A 22,613-nucleotide genomic window follows, 5' to 3' on the forward strand; every position below is an offset into this window, starting at 1 on the left:
AGCCTGACAGAAACACACAGACTGACACACACACAGACTGACACACACACAGCCTGACATACACACAGCCTGACACACACAGTATGACACACACACAGACTGACGTACACACAGCCTGACTCGCACACAGTCTGATACACACACAGCCTGACACGCACACAGTCTGATACACACACAGCCTGATGCACACACACTTAGTCTGACACACACACAGTATGACACGCACACACAGACTGACATACGCACAGCCTGACATGCACACAGTCTGATACACACACAGCCTAACACACACAGTCTGACACACACACACACACAGACTGATATACACACAGCCTAACACACACAGTCTGATACACACACAGCCTGACACACACACAGTCTGATACACACACAGTCTGATACACACACAGCCTGACACACACATAGCCTGACACACACAGCCTGACACACAGAGTAACACACACACAGCCTGACACACACATACAGAGTAACACACACAGCCTGACAGAAACACACACACTGACACACACACAGACTGACACAGTTACACAGACTGACAAACATACACACACACAGACTAACGTACGCATACAGACTGACACATAGACTGACATACACATACGGTTTGACACACATGTGCACACACACACATACACACACACAGACCCATACACACAGACTGACACATACACACAAATTCACATAGGCACACAGACTAGCATACACATGCATTCTGACACACACACACACACAGTCCTTAAACACAGGTGAGGTGCCGGAGGACTGAAGGGTTGCTCATGTGGTTCCCCTGTACAAGAAGGGTAGTAGGGATATTCCAGGTAACTACAGACCAGTGAGCTTCACATCAGTGGTGGGAAAATTGCTGGAGAAGGTACTGAGGGATAAAATCTATTTATATTGGAAAAGAATTGGCTTATCAGTGATAGGCAACATGATTTTGTGCGGGGGAGATCGTGCCTTACCAACTTAATAGAGTTCTTTGAGGAAGTGACCAGGTTGATAGATGAAGGAAGGGTTGTAGAGGTCATATACATGGACTTTAGTAAGGCGTTTGATAAGGTTCCCCATGGTAAACTAATAGCGAAAGTGAAGTCACATGGTGTGTGCAGGGTGTTCTAGCTAGGTGGATAAAGAACTGGTTGAGCAACAGGAGACAGAGAGTAGTAGTTGAAGGGAGTTTCTCGAAATGGAGAAAGGTGACCAGTGGTGTTCCACAGGGATCAGTGCTGGTGCCACTGTTGTTTGTAACATACACAAATGATCTGGAATAGGGCACTGCTGGTATGATCAGCAAGTTTAAGATGACATGAAGTTTGGTGGAGTAGCAGAAAGCATGGGGGGGCTGTCAAAGAATACAGGAAAATATAGATAGACTGGAGATTTGGTCAGAGAAGTGGCAGATGGAGTTCAATCCAGGCAAATGTAAGGTGAAGTCTAATTCTAGAGCGAATTATACAGTAAATGGTAGAGCCTTGTGAAAAGTTGATGAGCAGAGAGATCTGGGAGTTCAGGTCAATTGTACCCTGAAGGTTGCTGCATAGGTGGAGAGAGTGGTCAAAAAGGCATATGGTAAGCTTGCCTTCATTGGCTGGGATAATGAGTATAAGAGCTGGCAGGTCATGTTAAAATTGTTCGGCCGCATTTAGAATACTGTGTACAGTTCTGGTCGCCACATTACCAAAAGGATGTGGACACTGTGGAAAGGGTGTTGCCTGGTATGGAAAATGCTAGCTATGAAGGTGACCAGTGGTGTTCCACAGGAATCAGTGCTGGGGCCACAGTTGTTTGTAACATACACAAATGATCTGGAATAGGGCACTGTTGGTATGATCAGCAAGTTTGCAGATGACATGAAATCATGTTGAATAGGTTAGGTTTGTTTTCATTAGAAAAAATGAAGTCTGAGGGGAGACCTGATTGAGGTCTACAAAATCATGAAGGGTATAGACAGGGTAGATAAAGATAAGCTTTTTTCCAGGGTGAGGGATTCAATAATGAGAGATCATGCTTTCAAGGTGAGAGGTGAAAAGTTTAAAGGGGATACATGTGGCAAGTACTTTACACAGGCATTCGTAGGTGCCTGGAACACGTTGCCAGCAGAGATAGTAGAGGCAGGCACGGTATATTAATTTAAGATGCGTCTGGACAGATGCATGAGTAGGTGGGGAGCAGAGAGATACAGATGCTTAGGAACTGGGCGACAGGTTTAGACAGTAGATTTGGATTGGCTCAGGCTTGGAGGCCAAAGGGTCTGTTCATGGGCTGTAAATTTTCTTTATTCTTTGTTCTTCTTTATATATGTGCACATAGATTGACACACACAGATTGACCTACCCATGGACTGACATGCACACAGACTGACATACACATACACATACAGGCTGACATAAACATACAGACTGACAAACACACACAGACTCACACACATATACATAAACTAGCACATGCACACAAATCGACACATGCAAACACTTTGACCAATAGGATGTACACAGGCTGACATGCACACATACACACAGGCGGTCATATACACACACAGACTGACACGCACACAGACTGATACATGCAGACATACTGACATACACATACACAAAGGCTGACACACAAACAAACTGATGTCTGGACATGCACACACTCACAAACTGGCACACACAGTCACAGAATGACATACAGACAGACAGACTGACGCACATAAACTGACACATGCATACAGACTGATGTATGCATACAGATGGATGGACACACAGAGATGCAAACCTACATATGCAGACACATGCAGACATGAAGACAGAGTTACAGGCATACACACAGTCACAGAGACACAGACAAACACATATGCATGCAGACAGAAAAATGCAGACACACACAAATATACAAACAGAGATATTGACACACATACGTGTTCAAGACAGACAGATACACACACAGGCATACGCAGAGTGATACAGATGTGCACATATACACAAACACTGAAACACAGAGACAGCTACAAATACACACATTCAAACACATAGAAACTATCACACACCCACATTGACAAATAAAAATGTAGACACACACAAACAGCTAGAGATGCAAATGGGCAGACATATACACAGACACATACAGATGCAGAAATGTACACATGTACAATCACACACACATAAACATGCACATATTTAGGTAGAGACACAAACACAGGCAATCACACATGCATGCACACAAGGGACTGATAGGCTAATCAACATGCACAAATGGCATGCTGGAACACACATGAGTATGTTTGAGATTTATGAATCTTCTCTTACCGAGATAAATACACACAAATGGACACAAACGTGCACATGCTATTCAATAGTGTAAAATAGTATTTAAAATAGGTAAAACTAAAGAAGTTTGGAAAAGATCTAATTGAATTATAAGGCAGGCAGCTTGCCTGACCTGAGTTTTGTTTTATTCATTCACAGGATGTGGGTGTCATTGGCCAGGCTAGCATTTATTGCTCATTCGAAATTGCCCAGAGAGCAAGAGTCAATCACATTGCCATGGGTCCGGAGTTACATGTGGGCTAGATCAGGCAGTTTCCTTCCCTAAAGGACATTAGTGAACCAGATGAGCTTTTCCAATAATTGACAATGGTTATCATTAGATTGTTAATTCCAGATGTTTATTGAATTCAAATTCCACCATCTGCCTTGGCAAGATTTGACCCTCGCCCCTCCAGAGCATTACTTTGGTCTCTAGATTAACAATCCAGAGATCATACCACCAGGCCATCAGCTCCCCAATAGTCATTGTTTTGGGAGTTACTGTAAATCATTAGCCGCCCAAGTGAAAGCCACAGAGCTCATTCCTCTCAGAGAACTGACTCAGTCACAATTACTGATGGGTTCAGTTTCTTATTAGAGTCATAGAGTTGTACAGCACAGAAACAGACCCTTCAGTCCAATTTGTCCATGCCGACTAGATATCCTAAATTAATCTAGTCCCATTTGCCAGCACTTGGCCCATATTCCTCTAAACCCTTCTTATTCATGTACCCATCTAGGTGCCTTTTAAACGTTGTAATTGCACCAAACTCCACCACTTGCTCTGGCAGCTCATGCCATATCTGCGCCACCCTCTGTGTGAAAAATGTTGCCCCTTCCTGAGTGGCTCCTTTCTGCAAGATCAGGAGAATCAAAGGAAAGACTTGCATTTGTGTTGCACCTTTCACAATCACTAGATGCTTTACAGTCGATGGAAATGTAGTTACTGTTATAATGAAGAGACTCAGCAATCAACTCACACTCCTCTCCGCAGTGCTGTGATAATGAATCTGGTTTTCCCATGTTCTTCGAGGGACACATTGTGGCAAGAACATAAAGGATAACTCCCTCCCTTTCCTCCAAATGTGCCAAGAATCTTTTACATCAGGCCAAGTGGAAAGGTGGACCCTTGCATGTGGAAGACGGCACCACTGACAGTGCAGCATTTTCTCAGGAGTATCAGACAGGACCTTTGGACTTAGTTGCTGGATCGGGACTTAAACTCTGAATCTTGTGACTCTGACATGAAAACATTACTAACTGAGGCACAGAAAGCATCCCTCAGAATGTGCTCTGCTGTCGAGTCTTGGCAATGCTTCGATCTGATGGGTGAATATTCAGGGAGCAGTTACATTTTCACATGGACACATCCAAACTCGTAGACTTTGAAGGCAGCAGGGCAAGTTGATTTTTAAAAAAAGGATTCTAGTTTATGTCCTGAGCCTTTGAAAAGAGAGGGATGGAGTGAAAGAGCCAGGAAGTTACAGTGAAAATAGGGAAGTGATTGCTGGGCCCCTTGCTGAGATATTTATATCATCGATACTCACAGGTGAGGTGCCGGAAGACTAGAGGTTGGCTAATGTGGTGTCACTGTTTAAGAAAGGTGGTAAGGAAAAGCCAGGGAACCATAGACCGGTGAGCCTGACATCAGTGGCCGGCAAGTTGTTCGAAGGAATCCTGAGGGACATGATTTACATATATTTGGAAAGGCAAGGACTGATTGGGGATAGTCAACATGGCTTTGTACGTGGGAAGTCATGTCTCACAAACTTGATTGAGTTTTTTGAAGAAGTAACAAAGAGGATTGATGAGGGCAGAATGGTGAACATGAGCTATTAGGTCTTCAATAAGGCATTTGACAAGGTTCCTCATGATAGACTGGTTAGCAAGTTTAGATCTCATAGAATACAGGGAGAACAAGCCATTTAGATGCAGAACTGGCTCGAAGGTAGAAGGCAGAGGTTGGTGGTGGAAAGTTGCCTTTCTGACTGGAGGCCTGTGACCAGTGGAGTGCCACAAGGATTGGTGATAGGTGGACAGAGTCTAAGGGGACCTTGATGAGGTCGGCCAATGGGCTCAGGAGTGGCAGATGGAGTTTAATTTCGATAAATGTGGGGTGCTACCTTTTGGAAAGGCAAATTAGAGCAAGTTCTATACACTTAATGGTAAAGTCCTGGGGAGTGTTAATTGAACAAAGAGACCTTGAAGTGAAGGTTCATAGTTCCTTGAAAGTGGAGTTACAGGTAGATAGGATAGTGAAGAAGGCATTTGGTATGATTTCCTTTGTTGGTCAGAGCATTGAGTATAGGAGTTAGGAGGTCATGTTGTAGTTGTACAGAACATTGGTTAGGACTCTTCTGGAATATTGCGTTCAATTCTGGTCTCCATTCTATTGCAAGAATGTTGTGAAATTTGAAAGGGTTCAGAAAAGATTTACAACAATGTTGCCAGGTTGGAGGATTTAAACTATAGGGAGAGGCTGAATAGGCTGGGGCTGTTTTCCCTTTGGAGTGTCGGAGACTAAGGGGTGATGTTATAAAGGTTTGTAAAATCATGAGGGACATTATTAGGAAATAGACAATGTATTTTCCCTGGGGTGGGGGTGTCCAGAACAAGAGGGACATAGGTTTAGGGTGAGAGGGGAAAAATTTAAAAGGGGCCTAAGGGGCAATTTTTTCACACAGAGGGTGGTACATGTATGGAATGAGCTGCCAGAGGAAATGGTGGAGGCTGGTGCAATTACAACAGTTAAAAGGCATCAGGATGGGTATATGAATAGGAAGGGTTTGGAGGGATATGGGCCAAGTGCTGGCAAATGGGATTAGATTGGGTTTGGATATCTGGTCAGCATGGACCGAAGGGTCTGTTTCTGTGTTGTATAACTCTGTGATGCTATGACTCATTGGTTCGACCTCAGCTGGAATATTGTGTCCGTTTGACCAAATGTAGTGTCAAGGAGCCTGAGCAAAACTGAAATTAATGGGAATCAGGAAGCAAATTCTCCTCTGGTTGGAATCATACCTGGCACATAGGAAGATTGTAATAGTTGTTGGAGGTCAGTCATCTCAGCTCCAGGATATCTCAGCAGGAGTTCCTCAGGGTAGTGTCCTAGACCCAACCATCTTCAGCTATTTCATCAGTGACCTTCCCTCCATCATAAGGTCAGAAGTGGGGAGGTTCACCTTTGATTGCACAATGTTCAGCACCATTTACAACTCCTCAGATACTGAATCAGTCCATATTCAAATGCAGCAAGATCTGGACAATATCCAGTTTTGGCTAACAAATGGCATACGGCAATTGCACCATGCAAGTACCAGGCAATAACCATATTCAACAAGAGAATCTAACCATTGCCCCTTGGCATTCCATGACATTACCATCACTGAAGTCCCACTATCAACATCCTGCCATTGACCAGAAACTGAACTGAACCATCCAAATAAATACCTTGGCTATAAAAGCAAGTCAGAAGTTAGGAATCCTGTATCAAGTAACTTACCTTCTGACTCTCCAAAGCCTGTCCACCATCTACAAGGCATGAGTCAAGAGTGTGATGGAATACTCCCCATCTGCCTCAATGAGTGCAGCTCCAACAACAGTCAAGAAGCTCGACATTATCCAAGACAATGATTGTTTGGCACCAAATCCTCAAAAATTCCCTCCCTCCACTGCTGATGCTCAGTAAGAGTAGTGTGTGCCATTTACAAGATCCATTGCGGAAATTTTCAAATGCTCCCATGACAGCACCTTCCTAACCTATGACCGTTACCATCTGAAAGGACAAGGGCAGCAGATACATGGGAATGCCATTGTCTGCAAGTTCCCTCCAAGCCACTCACCATCCCGACTTGGAAATATATTGTCTGGAGTGTTACTAAGTCAAAATGCTGGAACTCTCTCCTTAAGGCCATTGTGGGTCAACCTACAGAACATGGACTGCAGCGGTCGAAGAAGACAGCTCACCACCACCTTCTCAGAGGCAACTAGATGTTGACACACACAGCAATGCCCAAGTCGTATAAATAAATTTTTAAAAATTCTAGTACCAAATCTCAGGATGCTGTAGGAAGATGCCGAGGAGATTGATTAGAATGTGAGTTGGGATAGAGAGTTTCAGCTATGGAGAGAGAGTGGAGAAGATGGGATTGTCAGCATATGGAAGATTAAGGGAAGGTTTCACAGAAGTATTGAATAATTATTAAATCAATTCTATTTATTAGATGGAATGAATGAAATTAGATGTTGGCAAAACAGAGATTCAGAGATTGAGTGCTGTGATGAGGAGTTTCTTTTTCATGCAGCAAATTCTTTTCATCTGGACCCCACTGTCTGAAGGGTTGGTAGACTGATTTGTAACTTTGCATGGAGAATTAGATAAAGACTTGAAGAGCGACTATTGTAGAATAATGGAGAAAGCAAGAGATTCTGGGGCTGTTTCAGAAAGCTGGTATCAACATGATGGGCTGAGTAGACCCACTCTATGTATTGAACAGTCGAGTGCACACTGAAGAGTGCCCATCCTATTCTGTGAGAAAGTGAGGACTGCAGATGCTGGAGATCAGTGTCGAGAAGTGTGATGCTGGGAAAGCACAGCAGGTCAGGCAGCATCCGGCGAGCAGGAGAATCGATGTTTCGGGCATAAGCCTTTCATCAGTATTCTACCCATCTATTCTGTGTCTAGCAGTGTAAGAGAAGCCAATAAGAACAGCTTCCTTGTTGAACATCTGGAAAAGGACCAGTCAACATTACCAGTCACTCCTGAAAGTCATTGGCTGCATGTGAACTGTCATTCGCATGACTGCACTTTCTAAATTTCTCATTTAAGGGCAAGGGCAGTGGAGATCATCCCTGCCTGCCTGTCTCCCTTCAAACCACACACCATTCTAATTTGAAACCCATCTTGCCATTCCTTCACTGTCACGGGGGTCAGGATCCTGAAATTCTGTAGGGGAGGCAGTGACAAAATCACTGGACTGATAATCCTGAACTTCAAGCTAATGTTCTGGGGACACGGTTTTGAATCCCAACATAGCAGATGGTGAAGTTTGAATTTAAAAAGCAGAATCTAAAAAAACCTCCTCTCATGGCAACCTTGAAACAATTGCTGTTAAAAATGAATCTGGTTCACTAATGCTCTTTAAGGAAGGAAATCTGCCTTCCTAACCCAGTCTAAACTAGCGCTGCTGCCTCACAGCGCCAGGGACCCAGGTTCGATTCCAGCCTCGGGCGACTGTCTGTGTGGAGTTTGCACATTCTCCCTGTGTCTGCGTGGGTTTCCTCTGGCTGCTCCAGTTTCCTCCCACAGTCCAAAGATGTGCAGGTCAGGTGAATTGGCCATGCTAAATTGTCCATAGTTGTTCGGAGCATTAGTCAGAGGGGGATGGGTTACTCGTCGGAGGGTCGATGTGGACTTGTTGGGCCGAAGGGCCTGTTTCCACACTGTAGGGAATCTAATCTAATCTAAACTACATATGACTTCAGAGTCAGACCTTCTGGGCAATTAAGGATGGACAATAAATTCTGGCCCAGCCAGTAATGGTCACATCCCATGAACAAATGGAAAACATCTCCCTATCTAACATCACTATGGGTGTACATAAATGAGGACTACAGCTGACTTACCACCACCTTCCCGAGGTCAGTTAGGGAAAGACAATAACTGCTGACCTTGCCAGTGACACATTCAATGAATGGAAATTGAAATCTTAATACTGTGAGTCTCACTAAGCCCATTTCATGCATTCTCTCTCATTGTCTTCTGTTTGCAGTTGCTGAAAGATGCAGTTTATACCTTTCAACACCTGCTAGTTTCTACACAACCAGCCACTGGGCTGTCTGCTGAAGTTAGCCAACGTCTCGACAACACACAAGTGCGGGTACTGAAGGTAGGTGCTGCTGAGCAAATGTGGTGTGCAACTGATAGTTGTACAGTGTGAGTAACTGGCTTAATATCTTTGAGACTGTGTGAACTGGAGAGAGTTGTAATCCCTATTGTTGTTTGTGAGTGGGACAACAGATATTCTCCAGTCTTCTGTTGCTCTTGCTTTTTAATGGTATTTTCCTTCTATTGTCAATATAGAGAGGTGAAGAGCACTGTTTAATAAAGTGCTCGGTGCACTTTTAAAGGTGACATAGAAACATAGAAGATAAGAGCAGGAGGCAGCCATTTGGCCCTTCAAGCCTGCTCCACCATTCATCACGATCATGTCTGATCATCCAACTCAATAGCCTAATCCTGCTTTCTCCCCATAACCTTTGATCCTATTTGCCCTAAGTGCTATATCTAGCTGCCTCTTGAACATATTAAGTGTTTTGGTATCAACCACTTCCTATGGTAATAAATTCCACAGGCTGACCATTCTTTGGGTGAAGAAATGTCTCCTCATCCATCTTAAGTGGTCCACTCTGAATCCTCAAACTGTGACCCCTGGTTCTAGATACACCCACCATCAGGAGCATCCTCCCTGCATCTACCATGTCTATCCCTGTTAGAATTTTATAAGTCTCCATGAGATCCCCCCTCACTCATCTGAAAGTCAGTGAAAGCAATCCTAACCCAGTCAATCTCTCCTCATACATTGGCCATGCCATCCCCGGAATCAGCCTAGTAAACCTTCCCTGCCCTCCCTTGAGAGCAACAGCATCCTTCCTCAGAAAAAAACTGCACATAATACTCTTGGTGTGGCCTCACCAAGGCCCTGTATAATTGCAACAAGACATCCCTGCTCCTGGACTCAAAACCTCTCAGAATGAAGGCAGATGTACCACTTGCCTTCTTTACCGCCTGCTGCACCTACATGCATACCTTTAGTGATAGGTGCACAAGGACACCCAGGTCCCACTGCACCCTCCCCCCTCCCAATTTACAGCCATTCAGGTAGTAACTTGCCTTCTTATTTTTGATTCCAAAGTGATAAACCTTGCATTTATCCAAATTATTCTGCATCTGCCATTGATTTGCCCATTCACCCAAACTGTCCAGATCATGCTGAAGGACCTCTGCATCCTCATCACAGTTCACCCTCCCACCCAACTCGGTATCATCCGTAGACTTTGAGATGTTATATTTTGTCCCTTCATCCAAATCATTAATATATATTGTGAATAGCTGGGGTCCCAGTACCGATCCCTGTGGCACCCCAATTTGAAAAGGACCCATTAATTCCTAGTCCTTGTTTCCTCTCTGCCAACCAGTTTCCTATCCATATCAATACACTTTCCCCAATCCCATGTTCTTTAATCTTGCACAATAATCTCTTACGCAGGACTTTGTCAAATGCTTTCTGAAAGTTCAAAAGTACCACATCGACTGGCTCTCCCTTGCCAACTTTACTAGTTAAATCTTCATAGAATTTCAACAGATTTGTCAAGCATGATTTCCCCTTCGTAACTGCATGTGGACTCTGTCTGTCTCTGCCATTGCTTTCCAAATGCCCTGCTATAAAGTCCTTGATACTGGAGTTGAAAATTTTTCCCACTATGATGTTAGGTTTACTAGTCTATAATTCCCTGGTTTCTCTCTACCTCCATTTTTGAATATTGGAGTGACATTAGCTACCCTCCAGTCTGCAGGGACTCTTCCAGAGACTATAGAATCCTGGAAGATGACCACCAATGCATCCACTATTTCTCGAGCCACTTCCTTAAGTACTCTGGGATTATAGATTATCAGGCCCTGGGGATTTATCCACCTTCAATCCTCTCAATTTTCGAAACACCATTTTCTATTAATATTGATCTCCCTCAGTTCTTCCCTCTAAATAAATCTTGCATTCTCCAACATTTCTGGTATTTGATTTGTGTTGCCTTTTGTGAAGACAGAACCAAACTATATATTCAGTGGCTAGCCATTTCTTTGACCCCTATTGTACATTCCCCTATTTCTGTCTGCATTTGTCTTCACTAATATCTAGCTCTTCACTTACCTATAGAAACTCTTAGTGTCAGTCTTTGTGTTTCCTGCAAACTTTCTTTATTATGTACTTTCCCCTTCTTAATCAATTCCTTCATCCTTCTTTGATGAATGCTAAACTGCTCCCAATACTTAGACCTATTATTTTTCTTGGCCAATCTGTATGATTCTTCCTTGGAATGGATGCTGCCTTTAATTGCCTTTGTAATCCATGGATTGGCCCTTAACCCATTTTGCTTTTGTGCCAGACAGGAATAAACAGGATAGACATTGGTATGGATCATGTGAAGCCTGTTGGAATGAGTCAGGCCTTCTGTGGCCGGTTGGTCCCACAGGGGCTGGAGTGAATGATCACTCCACAAGACCAAATTTCAGTTTAGAGTTTGTAACTCTTCTTTCGAGTTATGTTAGATTCCAATGCCTTTCTATAGGACTGTCTCCTATTTATTTAATTTGCTTTGGTTTAATTGGTTAATCAAGATAGTATGAAGAGACACTGTTTACGGTTACGTCCGCACCAGGTTAGTCTCAGAGAGAGAGGACCCAGTGAGTCTTTCTCCATTCAGTTAGTGCCACAGGGCCTAGAGCACATTATCAGCTCCCAAAATCACATTTTAATTTGATTAAGCAAGTTTCCTAGGGTTTTTTTTTACCCTTTAAAGGATTATCCATTTCTAATTTGGCTTTATTTGTCTTTTTGAGGATTAAAATAGTGTAAACAGGGTCAGAGAGTCCTGCAGCATAGAAACAGATCCTTTGGACTAACCAGTCCATGCCGACTGTAAGCCCAAACTAAACTAGTCCCACCTACCTGCACTTGGCCCATATTCCTCCAAACATTCTTATTCATTACTTATCTAATGTCTCTTAAACACTGTAGCTGTACCCATATCCACCACTTCCTCTGGAAGTTCCTTCCAAACTCGAACTCTGTTTCAAAAAATTACCCCCGTGTCTTTCTTAAAATTAACCCCATGTCTTTCTTAAACTTTTCTCCTCTCATTTTAAAAATATGTACTTTATTATGTACTTTCCCCTTCTTAATCAATTCCTTCATCCTTCTTTGATGAATGCTAAACTGCTCCCAATACTTAGACCTATTATTTTTCTTGGCCAATCTGTATGATTCTTCCTTGGAATGGATGCTGCCTTTAATTGCCTTTGTAATCCATGGATTGGCCCTTAACCCATTTTGCTTTTGTGCCAGACAGGAATAAACAGGATAGACATTGGTATGGATCATGTGAAGCCTGTTGGAATGAGTCAGGCCTTCTGTGGCCGGTTGGTCCCACAGGGGCTGGAGTGAATGATCACTCCACAAGACCAAATTTCAGTTTAGAGTTTGTAACTCTTCTTTCGAGTTATGTTAGATTCCAATGCCTTTCTATAGGACTGTCTCCTATTTATTTAATTTGCTTTGGTTTAATTGGTTAATCAAGATAGTATGAAGAGACACTGTTTACGGTTACGTCCGCACCAGGTTAGTCTCAGAGAGAGAGGACCCAGTGAGTCTTTCTCCATTCAGTTAGTGCCACAGGGCCTAGAGCACATTATCAGCTCCCAAAATCACATTTTAATTTGATTAAGCAAGTTTCCTAGGGTTTTTTTTTACCCTTTAAAGGATTATCCATTTCTAATTTGGCTTTATTTGTCTTTTTGAGGATTAAAATAGTGTAAACAGGGTCAGAGAGTCCTGCAGCATAGAAACAGATCCTTTGGACTAACCAGTCCATGCCGACTGTAAGCCCAAACTAAACTAGTCCCACCTACCTGCACTTGGCCCATATTCCTCCAAACATTCTTATTCATTACTTATCTAATGTCTCTTAAACACTGTAGCTGTACCCATATCCACCACTTCCTCTGGAAGTTCCTTCCAAACTCGAACTCTGTTTCAAAAAATTACCCCCGTGTCTTTCTTAAAATTAACCCCATGTCTTTCTTAAACTTTTCTCCTCTCATTTTAAAAATATGCCCCTTTGTTTTGAAATCCTCCACCCAAGGGAAAAGACAATTGCCACTCACTTTATCAATACCCCTCATGATTTTATAAACTTCCATAAGGTCACCCTCAACCTCTTACACTCTAGTCAAAAAGTCCCAGCCTATCTAATCTCAATCCTTTCATGCCTGGCAACATCCTGGTAAATCTCTGCTGAACCCCTTTCAGGTTTAATAGCAATACTTCCTATAACAGGGCCACCAGAACTGGACACAGTACTTCCAGAAGAGGCCACATCAACATTGAGGGGATCTTGTGGCCAGTGGTAGTATCCCTGTCTTTGAGCCAGGAGGCCCAGATTCAAGTCCCATCTTTTCCAGAAGGTGACTGAACAGGTTGGTTAGGAAATTATATAAAGAGCGATTGTGTTTGTGAGGCTGCAGCCTCCCTTCCATTTTTTCTGGGAAGGATCTACATCTGAAATTTTATTTGCACTTTAACCCATGTTCATGATCATTGGGCACCCAGTTCAGAGGGGATGGGCAGATTGGAGAGCTTCGTCATGGGTCTGATCATGGGCTCGGTCAAGGTGGTCATTAACAGGCCCAGGCAGTGGCCAAGTGGAGGGGCACATGGTACCCGATTAACTGCCCCTCTTCCATGGTTACATCTAGCCCGAGTGTCCTTAGAGAGAGAGCACATCCTTTCAAAAGACAGAAAGAGAGACTGCTAGGACATTCTGACCAGTTAATAGGAGGCAGATAACTGTAAGGCTGCATTGCGCAGATAAACCAACCATCAAGGCAAAGATAAAAGCAGAATACTGCAGATTCTGGCAATTTGAAAGAATGACAGGAAGTACTGGAGAAACTCAGTAGGTTTGGCAGTATCTGTGGAGACAGAACCAGAGCTAAGTTTTTAAAACTGGTATGACTCAGAAAATTGGAGTCATTTTGGACTCTATGTTGACTCTATTTCTGTTGTCGTTTTATTAAGAAAAGGATTTGCATCTGGTTTTGTATTTCAGCATCGAAGATTGTGATCCAATTCTGATTGCTGGGATTGGTCAGTGATCACCTTGTTGTCTCTTCCTCTGTAGAAGTTTGACTCTGACAGTATCGCAGTCTGGAGGCAATTTGTTCGGGATTCTCTCCTCGAAATGTTTCTTCCATACGTGCTGAAGACAGTCGAGCCTATCTGCAAACCGGTGAGTAAGTGTCAGGCTTATAGTCCCTTGGCAGACCTTCCCAGCTGGGAGTCGCAAGCTGTTCTGTTGGGAGTGTCCAGGCAGCAGTGGCTGAGTGAGTGTCGTCGGCTGTATGGACTTTTCGATCATTGTTCTTTTAAAATAGAGGCTGGGGCCTAATCAGTTGCTCCTTCAGGCTGAATTGTAGTCCTGCAAAACCCCTTGGAAATTTAAATGTATTTTACTCAAAAACTGAGTGGATTAAACAGCTCCCCCACTCCCCTGTTGCCATTGGTCTCTCATCACACCCCCTCCCCTTCCCTCAGAGGTATCTGACACCCTCCCTTACCCATGTCATCGTTGATCTTTCACACCCCAAGCCAATGTCAACCACAAATCCATTGTTGATTGTTGGAAAAACCCATCTGGTTCACTCATGCCTTTTAGGGAAGGAAATTGCCATCCGCACCTGGTCTGGCCTACACGTAACTCCAGACCCACAGTGACGTAGCTGACTCATAACTGCCATCTAGGCAACAAGGGACAGGCAATAAATGCTGTCCTAACCAGTTATGTCTGCACCCTAAAATTTAATAAAAGTTGCCAAAACTTGTTTATCTATAAAACCCACACGGACTTTTCCTGGCTCTTCCTGTCACCAGAACTGAGGAAGGGTCACTGGACCCAAAATGTTAACTGTGATTTCTCTTCACTGATGCTGCCAGACCTGCTGAGTTTTTCCAACTATGTGTTTTTGTTATTGATTTACAGCATCTGCAGTTCTTCTGTGTTTTTATTAAGTAAAATCGCTACAATGTGGAAGCAGGCCATTCAGCCCATCAAGTCCATACTGACCCTTTGAAGAGCATCTGGCCCAGACCCAACCCCCACTCTATCCCTGTAAGCCTGTATTTCCCATGGCTAACTCACTTAGCCTGCACATCCCTGGGGCAACTTACCATGGTCAATTCACCTAACCTGCACATCTTTGGACCATGAGAAGGAACTGGAGCACTCAGAGGAAACCCATGCAAACATGGGGAGAATGCTCAAACTCCACACAGAGAGTCGTCCAAGGCTGGCATCGAACCTGGGTCCCTGGCACCACGAGGCAGCAGTGCTAACCATTTGAGCCACCACACTGCCCCGGCACTTCTGAAGTGTACAAAACACCTTCAGTATTGCAGAGTGCCAGCCTTGATTGTTTTGTGTTCAGGTCCTTGAGTGGGATTCGAACACAGAACTGTGTCACCCAGGGATATGATTAGTATCCGCTGAGCCACAGGTGACACATGGGTGGACAATACCAACAATAGCTGCCCACTGGGCAGCAATATAGTGCCACTATATGCCAAACAAGACATGGGTGCCCTCGCCCCTCTCCTGCAAGGTGGCACTGTGGCTCTAAATGGAAGACCTCCTGGGTGGTTGAGGGTATGAGGGGCATGGCTGTGAAGAATGAGTCACTTTGTGCAAACTGCCTTGCAGGAGCTCCCCGTGTATGAAGGGTGCCTGTGCACTGACGATGATGATGGACTGATACAAATTGAAAGCACCTACAATGAGCTTGTCCTCCATATTGTGTCAGAGGAGATTAACAAAGGTATGTTGTTTGTGTCACAGAGTTGAATAAAAGCAAAGCTGATTTAACATCCATGGAACAACTTCAATCAATAAATATTTATTATTGCGTTAAGTTTCTGGTGCCTGGTATTGTTGAGTGTTGTGTAATGATGTGTATGTACCTTTAAGGGGGCATATCTTGAACTGTTGTCAATTGTTACCACTGAATAGAATAGAATGTAATAGCCCCATGACTCCCCACTCAGAATACAGCAGCAGCTCCATGCATCTGGATGGGTATATGAATAGGAAGGGTTTAGAAGGATATGGGCCAAATGCTGGCAAATGGGACTAGATTAATTTAGGATATAATTAGATTAGATTACTTACAGTGTGGAAACAGGCCCTTCGGCCCAACAAGTCCACACCGCCCCGCCGATGCGCAACCCACCCAAACCCCTACATTTACCCCTTACCTAACACTACGGGCAATTTAGCATGGCCAATTCACCTCACCTGCACATCTTTTGGATTGTGGGAGGAAACCGGAGCACCCGGAGGGAACCCACGCAGACACAGGGAGAACGTGCAAACTCCACACAGTCACCTGAGGCGGGAATTGAACCCGGGTCTCTGGCGCTGTGAGGCAGCAGTGCTAACCACTGTGCCACCGTGCCGCCCACGATATCTGGTCGGCATGGACAAGTGGGACTGAAGGGTCTGTTACTTTGCTGTACAGCTCTCTGATTTGACTTCTCACCATAGCAAATGCGCCCACCTGGTCTCCTATACAATATATATTGCATGTACTATATATCAAGGAATTGTTACAGTGCAGAAGTACAGTGCAACTTCAGGTGGTATCAAACCTGGGTCCCTGACACAGTGAGGAAGCCGTCCTAACCACTGAGCCACCATGCCCCTCCATGACACACCTTCCATGTACTGAAGTGAGACTTGAACCTGGAGCTTCTGAGAGGTAGAGATCCTACACAAGACCTTTTCTCAGAGGCAAATCGTAGAATCCCTATAGTGTGGAAAGACGTCATTTGGCCCATCAAGTATGCACTGACCCTCCAAACAGCATCCTACTTTGGCCCAACTCCTCCCCTATCCCTGTAACCCTGCATTTCCCATGGCTAATCCACCTAACCTGCACATTGGTGGGCACTATCGGGCAATTTAGCACAACCAATCCACCTGATTTGTACATCTTTGGAGTGTAGTGTGTGAGCAAGGGAAAGGAGATAGGTAAAGAAAGAACAGGCAAGATTTTGGTGCCAGTGTGGAATGGAAACAGAGGTGGGCAGGTGTGAATAATCCTGGTAGTGGGTACGGAGGTGGGCAGACGTGGATAATCCTGGTAGTGAGTACAGAGGTAAGCAGATGTGGATAATCCTGGTTGTGGGTATGGTAGTGGGAAGATGTGGATAATCCTGACTGGCATGCTGGTACCCTGCCACAGCCTTAGCTATTTTCACGAAGGCTGGGTCTTGGGTGGAACAAGCACTCACCTACAAGTGGCAGGGTGGTGTGTTAAACATTGAAGATGTCAATTAAAGATGTTGATCAGAGGCACTGCGTACCTGGGATCACGAGGAAACAGCCCCACAACTACTTATTGGATATTGATGCAGGCTGCCTTCCCAAGAAGGGGATCACCATCCTGGCAGTTATGACTAACTCCCTCTTTCAATTTTGTGAATCTTACAAAAGGGGGCGCATCAGGATGAAAACCCATGCCCTCCCCGTTCTTATCCATGATGGCAGATTTCAGCTTTTACCAAATGGCAGTCTGGCTTCAAAAACTAAGCATCTAACATCTTTCATTGGATGGCAAGGAGGTGACACCTGGCCACAAATTCACCAATCTGCCAACATCCTCTCAGCTGATCGTCACCAACATGCTGAAGAGACTGGGCCCCAATCTGATTTCAACTTAAAGTCCCAATCCCCGGAGGGGAAGTCTGGCCCTGGATCTGACCAAAAAAATGGAGGAGACCATCCACCATTGACCACACTTGGCATACAGAAGAGAAATAAGGCACATAAGGGGAATCGAAGAATGGGAAAGGAGGGATGCTTAGAGTCATAAAATCATTGAATCCCTACAGTGTGGAAACAGGCCCTTCGGCCCAACAAGCCCACACCAACCCTTCAAAGAGTAACCCATCTCTCTCACCTTATTATGCTATATTCACCTTTATAATGAACCTAGCCTACACATCCCTGAATACTATGGGCAACTTAGCACGGCCAATTCACCTAACCTGAACATCTTTGGATGGTGGGAGGAAACCAGAGCACCTGGAGGAACCCAGGTCCCTAGGGCTGTGAGGCAGCAGTGCTAACCACTGAGCAACCGTCCCACCCCCTCTGTAGAGATGTACAGCACAGAAACAGATCCAACTCGCCCATGCCAACCAGATATTCTAATTTTCCAGCATCTGGCCCTCTAAACCTTTCCCAAACATATACCCATCCAGATGCATCTCAAATGTTGTAATTGTTTCAGCATCCACCACTTCCTCTAGCAGCTTGTTCCATAAATACACCATCCTTTGCATGAAAACATTGCGACTTAGGCCCTTTTTAACTTTTTCCCTTCCCGCCTTAAACATCTAGTTTTAGACTCCCCTAACATGGGAAAGAGACATTAGTTATTCATCCTATCCATGCTCTTCATATTTTAATAAACCTCTATATGGTCTCCTCAGCCTCCAACGCTCCAGGGAAAATAGCCCCAGCCTATTCAGCCTCTCCCTATAGCTCAAACCCTCCAACCCTGGCAACATCCTTGTAAATCTTTTTCTGAACACTTTCAAGTTTCACAACATCTTTCCCATAGCAGGGAGATCAGAACTGAACACAGTATTGAATGTTTATCTATAATGAACTCCATTTTAATTCCATGACGTACCTCACCTATGTCTAGTTTGCTTATGTTCATCACTCTAAAACCTATTTACCATTTCCCTCTCATTCAATATCTTTCTTTTGCAGCTATGAAGGAGACTTCCACTCAGCCAAGCTACAGCTTGTACAATGAAAGTATGGGTGGTCTTTGGAACAATGAAGCCCAACTGGACATTGCTGAGGATCCCAGGACATCTCTGGCCAAAGCCACCCTTCCAGCAAGTCCTGAGGAATCACCAGAGCCAGCCTCAGCAGTGGGATTGCTTACAGCCTTGGAAAACAGCAAGTTGAGTGAGGTGCAGGATGAATGGCAGTGTCTGCAAAAGGATTGGGATGTTGCCAATCAGGCTTTGGATGAGAGCAAATCAGCTGAATAGACAATGAAGATCCATCAAGACCTACAGCTCAATCCTATGAGCCAGAAATTGGTGACATGAAGGATATTGTGTAGTAACTGATGGTGGCGGACTTCCCAACATCTCATAGATAATTATAACCCTGTATCAGATTAAATGGATAGGCTGGGACAGAAGGCTGAGAAGGACAAAGGTAAAGTGGGGAACCTGTCCCATAAGAATTAGGAGCAGGAGGAGGCCATTTGGCCCCTCAAACCCTGTGCAACATCTGATTGCAGACTCCACTTTCCTACTGACCCCATACAGAGGCCGTATAGGTAAAGGTGACATTTGGAAGTAATGTCCCTTATGTTATTAGATAATTATGATGATAAATTATAGTGTTTGCCCTGTTGCAATTTATTTTTAATTTATACAATTAATTTAATAATATATTCTGGGACATAGATTTCAGGTTTTGGGGAAACAGCTGTGGGGCGGTCGAGAGGAAGAATACTTTTCAGCAGTAACTGATAACAATATGGACTTTATTGCCCCTAAGGCTGGTACAAGTGGAGACAACAAATGATTTCAAAAGAAAATCAGATGGACACTTGGGGTAATAAACCTAGAGTGGGATAGAGTGGGAGAAGTGGACACATTGGATCATTCTACAGGGGGTGAACATAGACTCAATGGGCCATATGGCCTCCTTCTTAGAATTAGCGTTAATGTCATATGTACTTCCGTGCGCATAGTGAAAAGTTTACAAACCGTCACTTATGACACCATCTTAATTACCTAGATACAGATTCTTAAGTACAAATTCTTAGGGAAAACATGAGAAAAATAAAGAAATAAGAAGTCCAACAATGAATTAGAAAAACAGCAAAATAAGAGTTCAGAATAACAGTCCGTCCAACCCAGACAACGCTCTGCTTCACCTCAAGGCCAGGAGTTTGAGTCAACACTGAGACAGAGGTTAAGTCCCTATGCTGAGGGCGGGTGGTCAAGTCCACGCTGAGGCCAGGAGTTTGAGTCCATGCTGAGGCCAGGAGTTCAAGTCTACCCTGAGGTTGGGAGTCCGTGCTGAGACCGGGAGTCTGAGTCTATGCTGAGGCCAGGAGTTCAAGTCTACCCTGAGGTTGGGAGTCCATGCTGAGGCCGGGAGTCTGAGTCCATGCTGAGGCCAGGAGTTCGAGTCTACTCTGAGGTTGGGAGTCCATGCTGAGGCCGGGAGTCTGAGTCCATGAGGAGGTTGGGAGGCCTATCTGAGGCCGTGAGTCCAAAAGTCTGTGACTTAAATGTTATTTGGTTAAAGTTAAATAGGTTTTGGCATTACACCTAAGACATTTGAAAATTAATTGCAACTAAAAGTTGATGTGTTGTGTCAAGTAGCAAGAGTTAGTTTCAATGAGCAATGTTGGAAACATAACTAACTGGGGCAAGTTGTGCATAGACACAGACACACACACACCAGTGACAACAAGGTGCACTGATTACTCATTCAGCATTCAATAGTCGGCTGTCGTTCTCATTGTGTTTCAGGTGTCTGGTTCCTTGGAATGGATCTTTTGTTTTTAAACAAGCTGTTCACAGCTTGGGGACAGATGGGCCTTCTGAATATGATCACATTGCCGTTGATCACTCAATATCCTTATCCAGTCAAGCGTTAATCTATACAATCCTTTTGTTAAGGAAATTAAAAGGGAATTTGACCTTGAGAAATACGAGCTTGTTGCAGAAAGAGCTCTCCTGAGAGACTTGTCAAATCACAACTAAGTCAGTTCAAATACTGTACATCTTTTGGAGGCACTAATGACAAGCAATTTTAGCTGAAGGCATAGCACTTTTAATGCTTAACTGAACTTTCTGTGCAGTGTGATAAAAACCATGTGTACAGTCCTCACTGACTCATGCTTAAGTCACAAATAAATGCTCTGGCTCCTGCAGCCTATAAAACCACATTGTTCTATTTATTATGAGAATATTAGCTGTGGCTCAATGGGTAGCACACAGTTGTTCTATTAGTAGACTAATAATCCCGTTGTGTAACTGAGGACTTCAGCTTCACTTAATTAGTGAAGCTTCATAGTCAGTACTGTTGACAATGAAACTCCTTTTTTAAATATTTCACAAATAATTCCAATTCATCTGCTCTTTACACAAAGGTAGGACTGACCTTACCCAATCAGAGACAATAATGTGAGGCCTACATCCCTGAGGCTCTCTGCCTTCATTCTTGATGAAGGACTTTTGCCCAAAATGTTGATTTTCCTGCTCCTCGGATGCTGCCTAACCTGCTGTGCTTTTCCAGCACCATTCTAATCTAGACTCTGATTTCCAGCATCTGCAGTACCCACTTCTGCCTACATCATTGAGGTTGACTTTTAGAGTGGAGTGCATTATTTCTCCCTCCAACTCCATTTTGATTTAGTCCCTACCCTCCCCTTCACAAAAAAAATTAAAAAAAAGAAAAAAAATTGAGGTTGACTTTTGACTCTGAAATGGCCTATGCAACCTCTACATAAACCATTTGTAATAATTGGGACCAGGTGGACCTTATTGACTACGAGATTCTTGATTGGGGCTATTAACCTGGACCAATCAGGGAACTCTGGTAGACAAGCAGGAGGCTGGAAGATGCTGGGGATAAAATAAGCACTACCGCACTTAGGTGGTAGTGTGGGGGTTAAAAGAACAAAAAAAATATATATAACCAGGAGATTAAAAATAAGCACTACCGCACTTAGGTGGTAGTAAAAAAAAAAAAGGAGGCTGGAAGAACACAGTAAGCCAGGCAGCATCAGGATGTGGAGATGTCAACATTTCCAGTGTAACCCTTCTTTAGGACTGGTGGTGGGTGTAAGCAGAGATTTGGGGGGGAGGGCGCGAAAGGCTGATTGGCGATGTAGTGATAGGTGAACACAGATAGAGGGTACAGTTTAGTTGGTTGATGGGAGGAACGAATCCGGTTGGTAGCTGGAAGGAAGGGTCAGTCGGAAGAATGAAAGTGAGAAGGAGAGGCCGGAAAGGAATTTGGGGGAATGGGAAAAGAGGTTATTTGAGACTGGAGAACTCAATATTGAGTCTTCTGGGATGTAGGCTGCCAATTTGTGATCTGGTTTCTGTGGAAATGGTGGAGGCTGAGGATGGACATATCGGAGAGGGAATGGGAAGGAGAATTGAAACGGGCAGCGACTGGGAGGTCAGGATGGCCACATGGGGCCCAGCTGAGATGCTAGGTGAAATGTACCCTTAGTTTATGTTTGGTCTCCCCGATGTAAAGAAGACCACATCTGGGGTACCTGATACAGTAAACTAGGTTGGAGGAGAGTGGTGCTGGAAAACACAGCAGGTCAGGCAGCTTCTGAGGAGCAGGAAAATTGATGTTTCGGGCAAAAGCCCTTCATCAGGAATGGCTGATGAAGGGCTTTTTCCCAAAACG

General features: G+C 44.1%; 1 protein-coding gene across 1 annotated transcript in view; it reads left to right on the forward strand.

Moving 5' to 3' along the window:
* The window catches only part of LOC122552172 (protein Niban 1-like), a 72,445-nt gene extending 52,108 nt beyond the window's left edge, over positions 1-20,337 (forward strand). The window contains exons 11-14 of the mRNA XM_087983233.1: positions 9,080-9,196; positions 14,265-14,372; positions 15,840-15,954; positions 18,918-20,337. Coding sequence (XP_087839359.1) covers positions 9,080-9,196; positions 14,265-14,372; positions 15,840-15,954; positions 18,918-19,207 — 630 coding nt within the window. The 3' untranslated portion in view covers positions 19,208-20,337. The remainder of the gene's footprint in view (positions 1-9,079; positions 9,197-14,264; positions 14,373-15,839; positions 15,955-18,917) is intronic.
* Positions 20,338-22,613: the final 2,276 nt, after the last annotated feature.

Source organism: Chiloscyllium plagiosum, unplaced genomic scaffold (genome assembly GCF_037043375.1).
Source record: "Chiloscyllium plagiosum isolate Xiang-an unplaced genomic scaffold, Cpla_swu_hap1 HiC_scaffold_45, whole genome shotgun sequence".
Taxonomy (NCBI): domain Eukaryota; kingdom Metazoa; phylum Chordata; class Chondrichthyes; order Orectolobiformes; family Hemiscylliidae; genus Chiloscyllium; species Chiloscyllium plagiosum.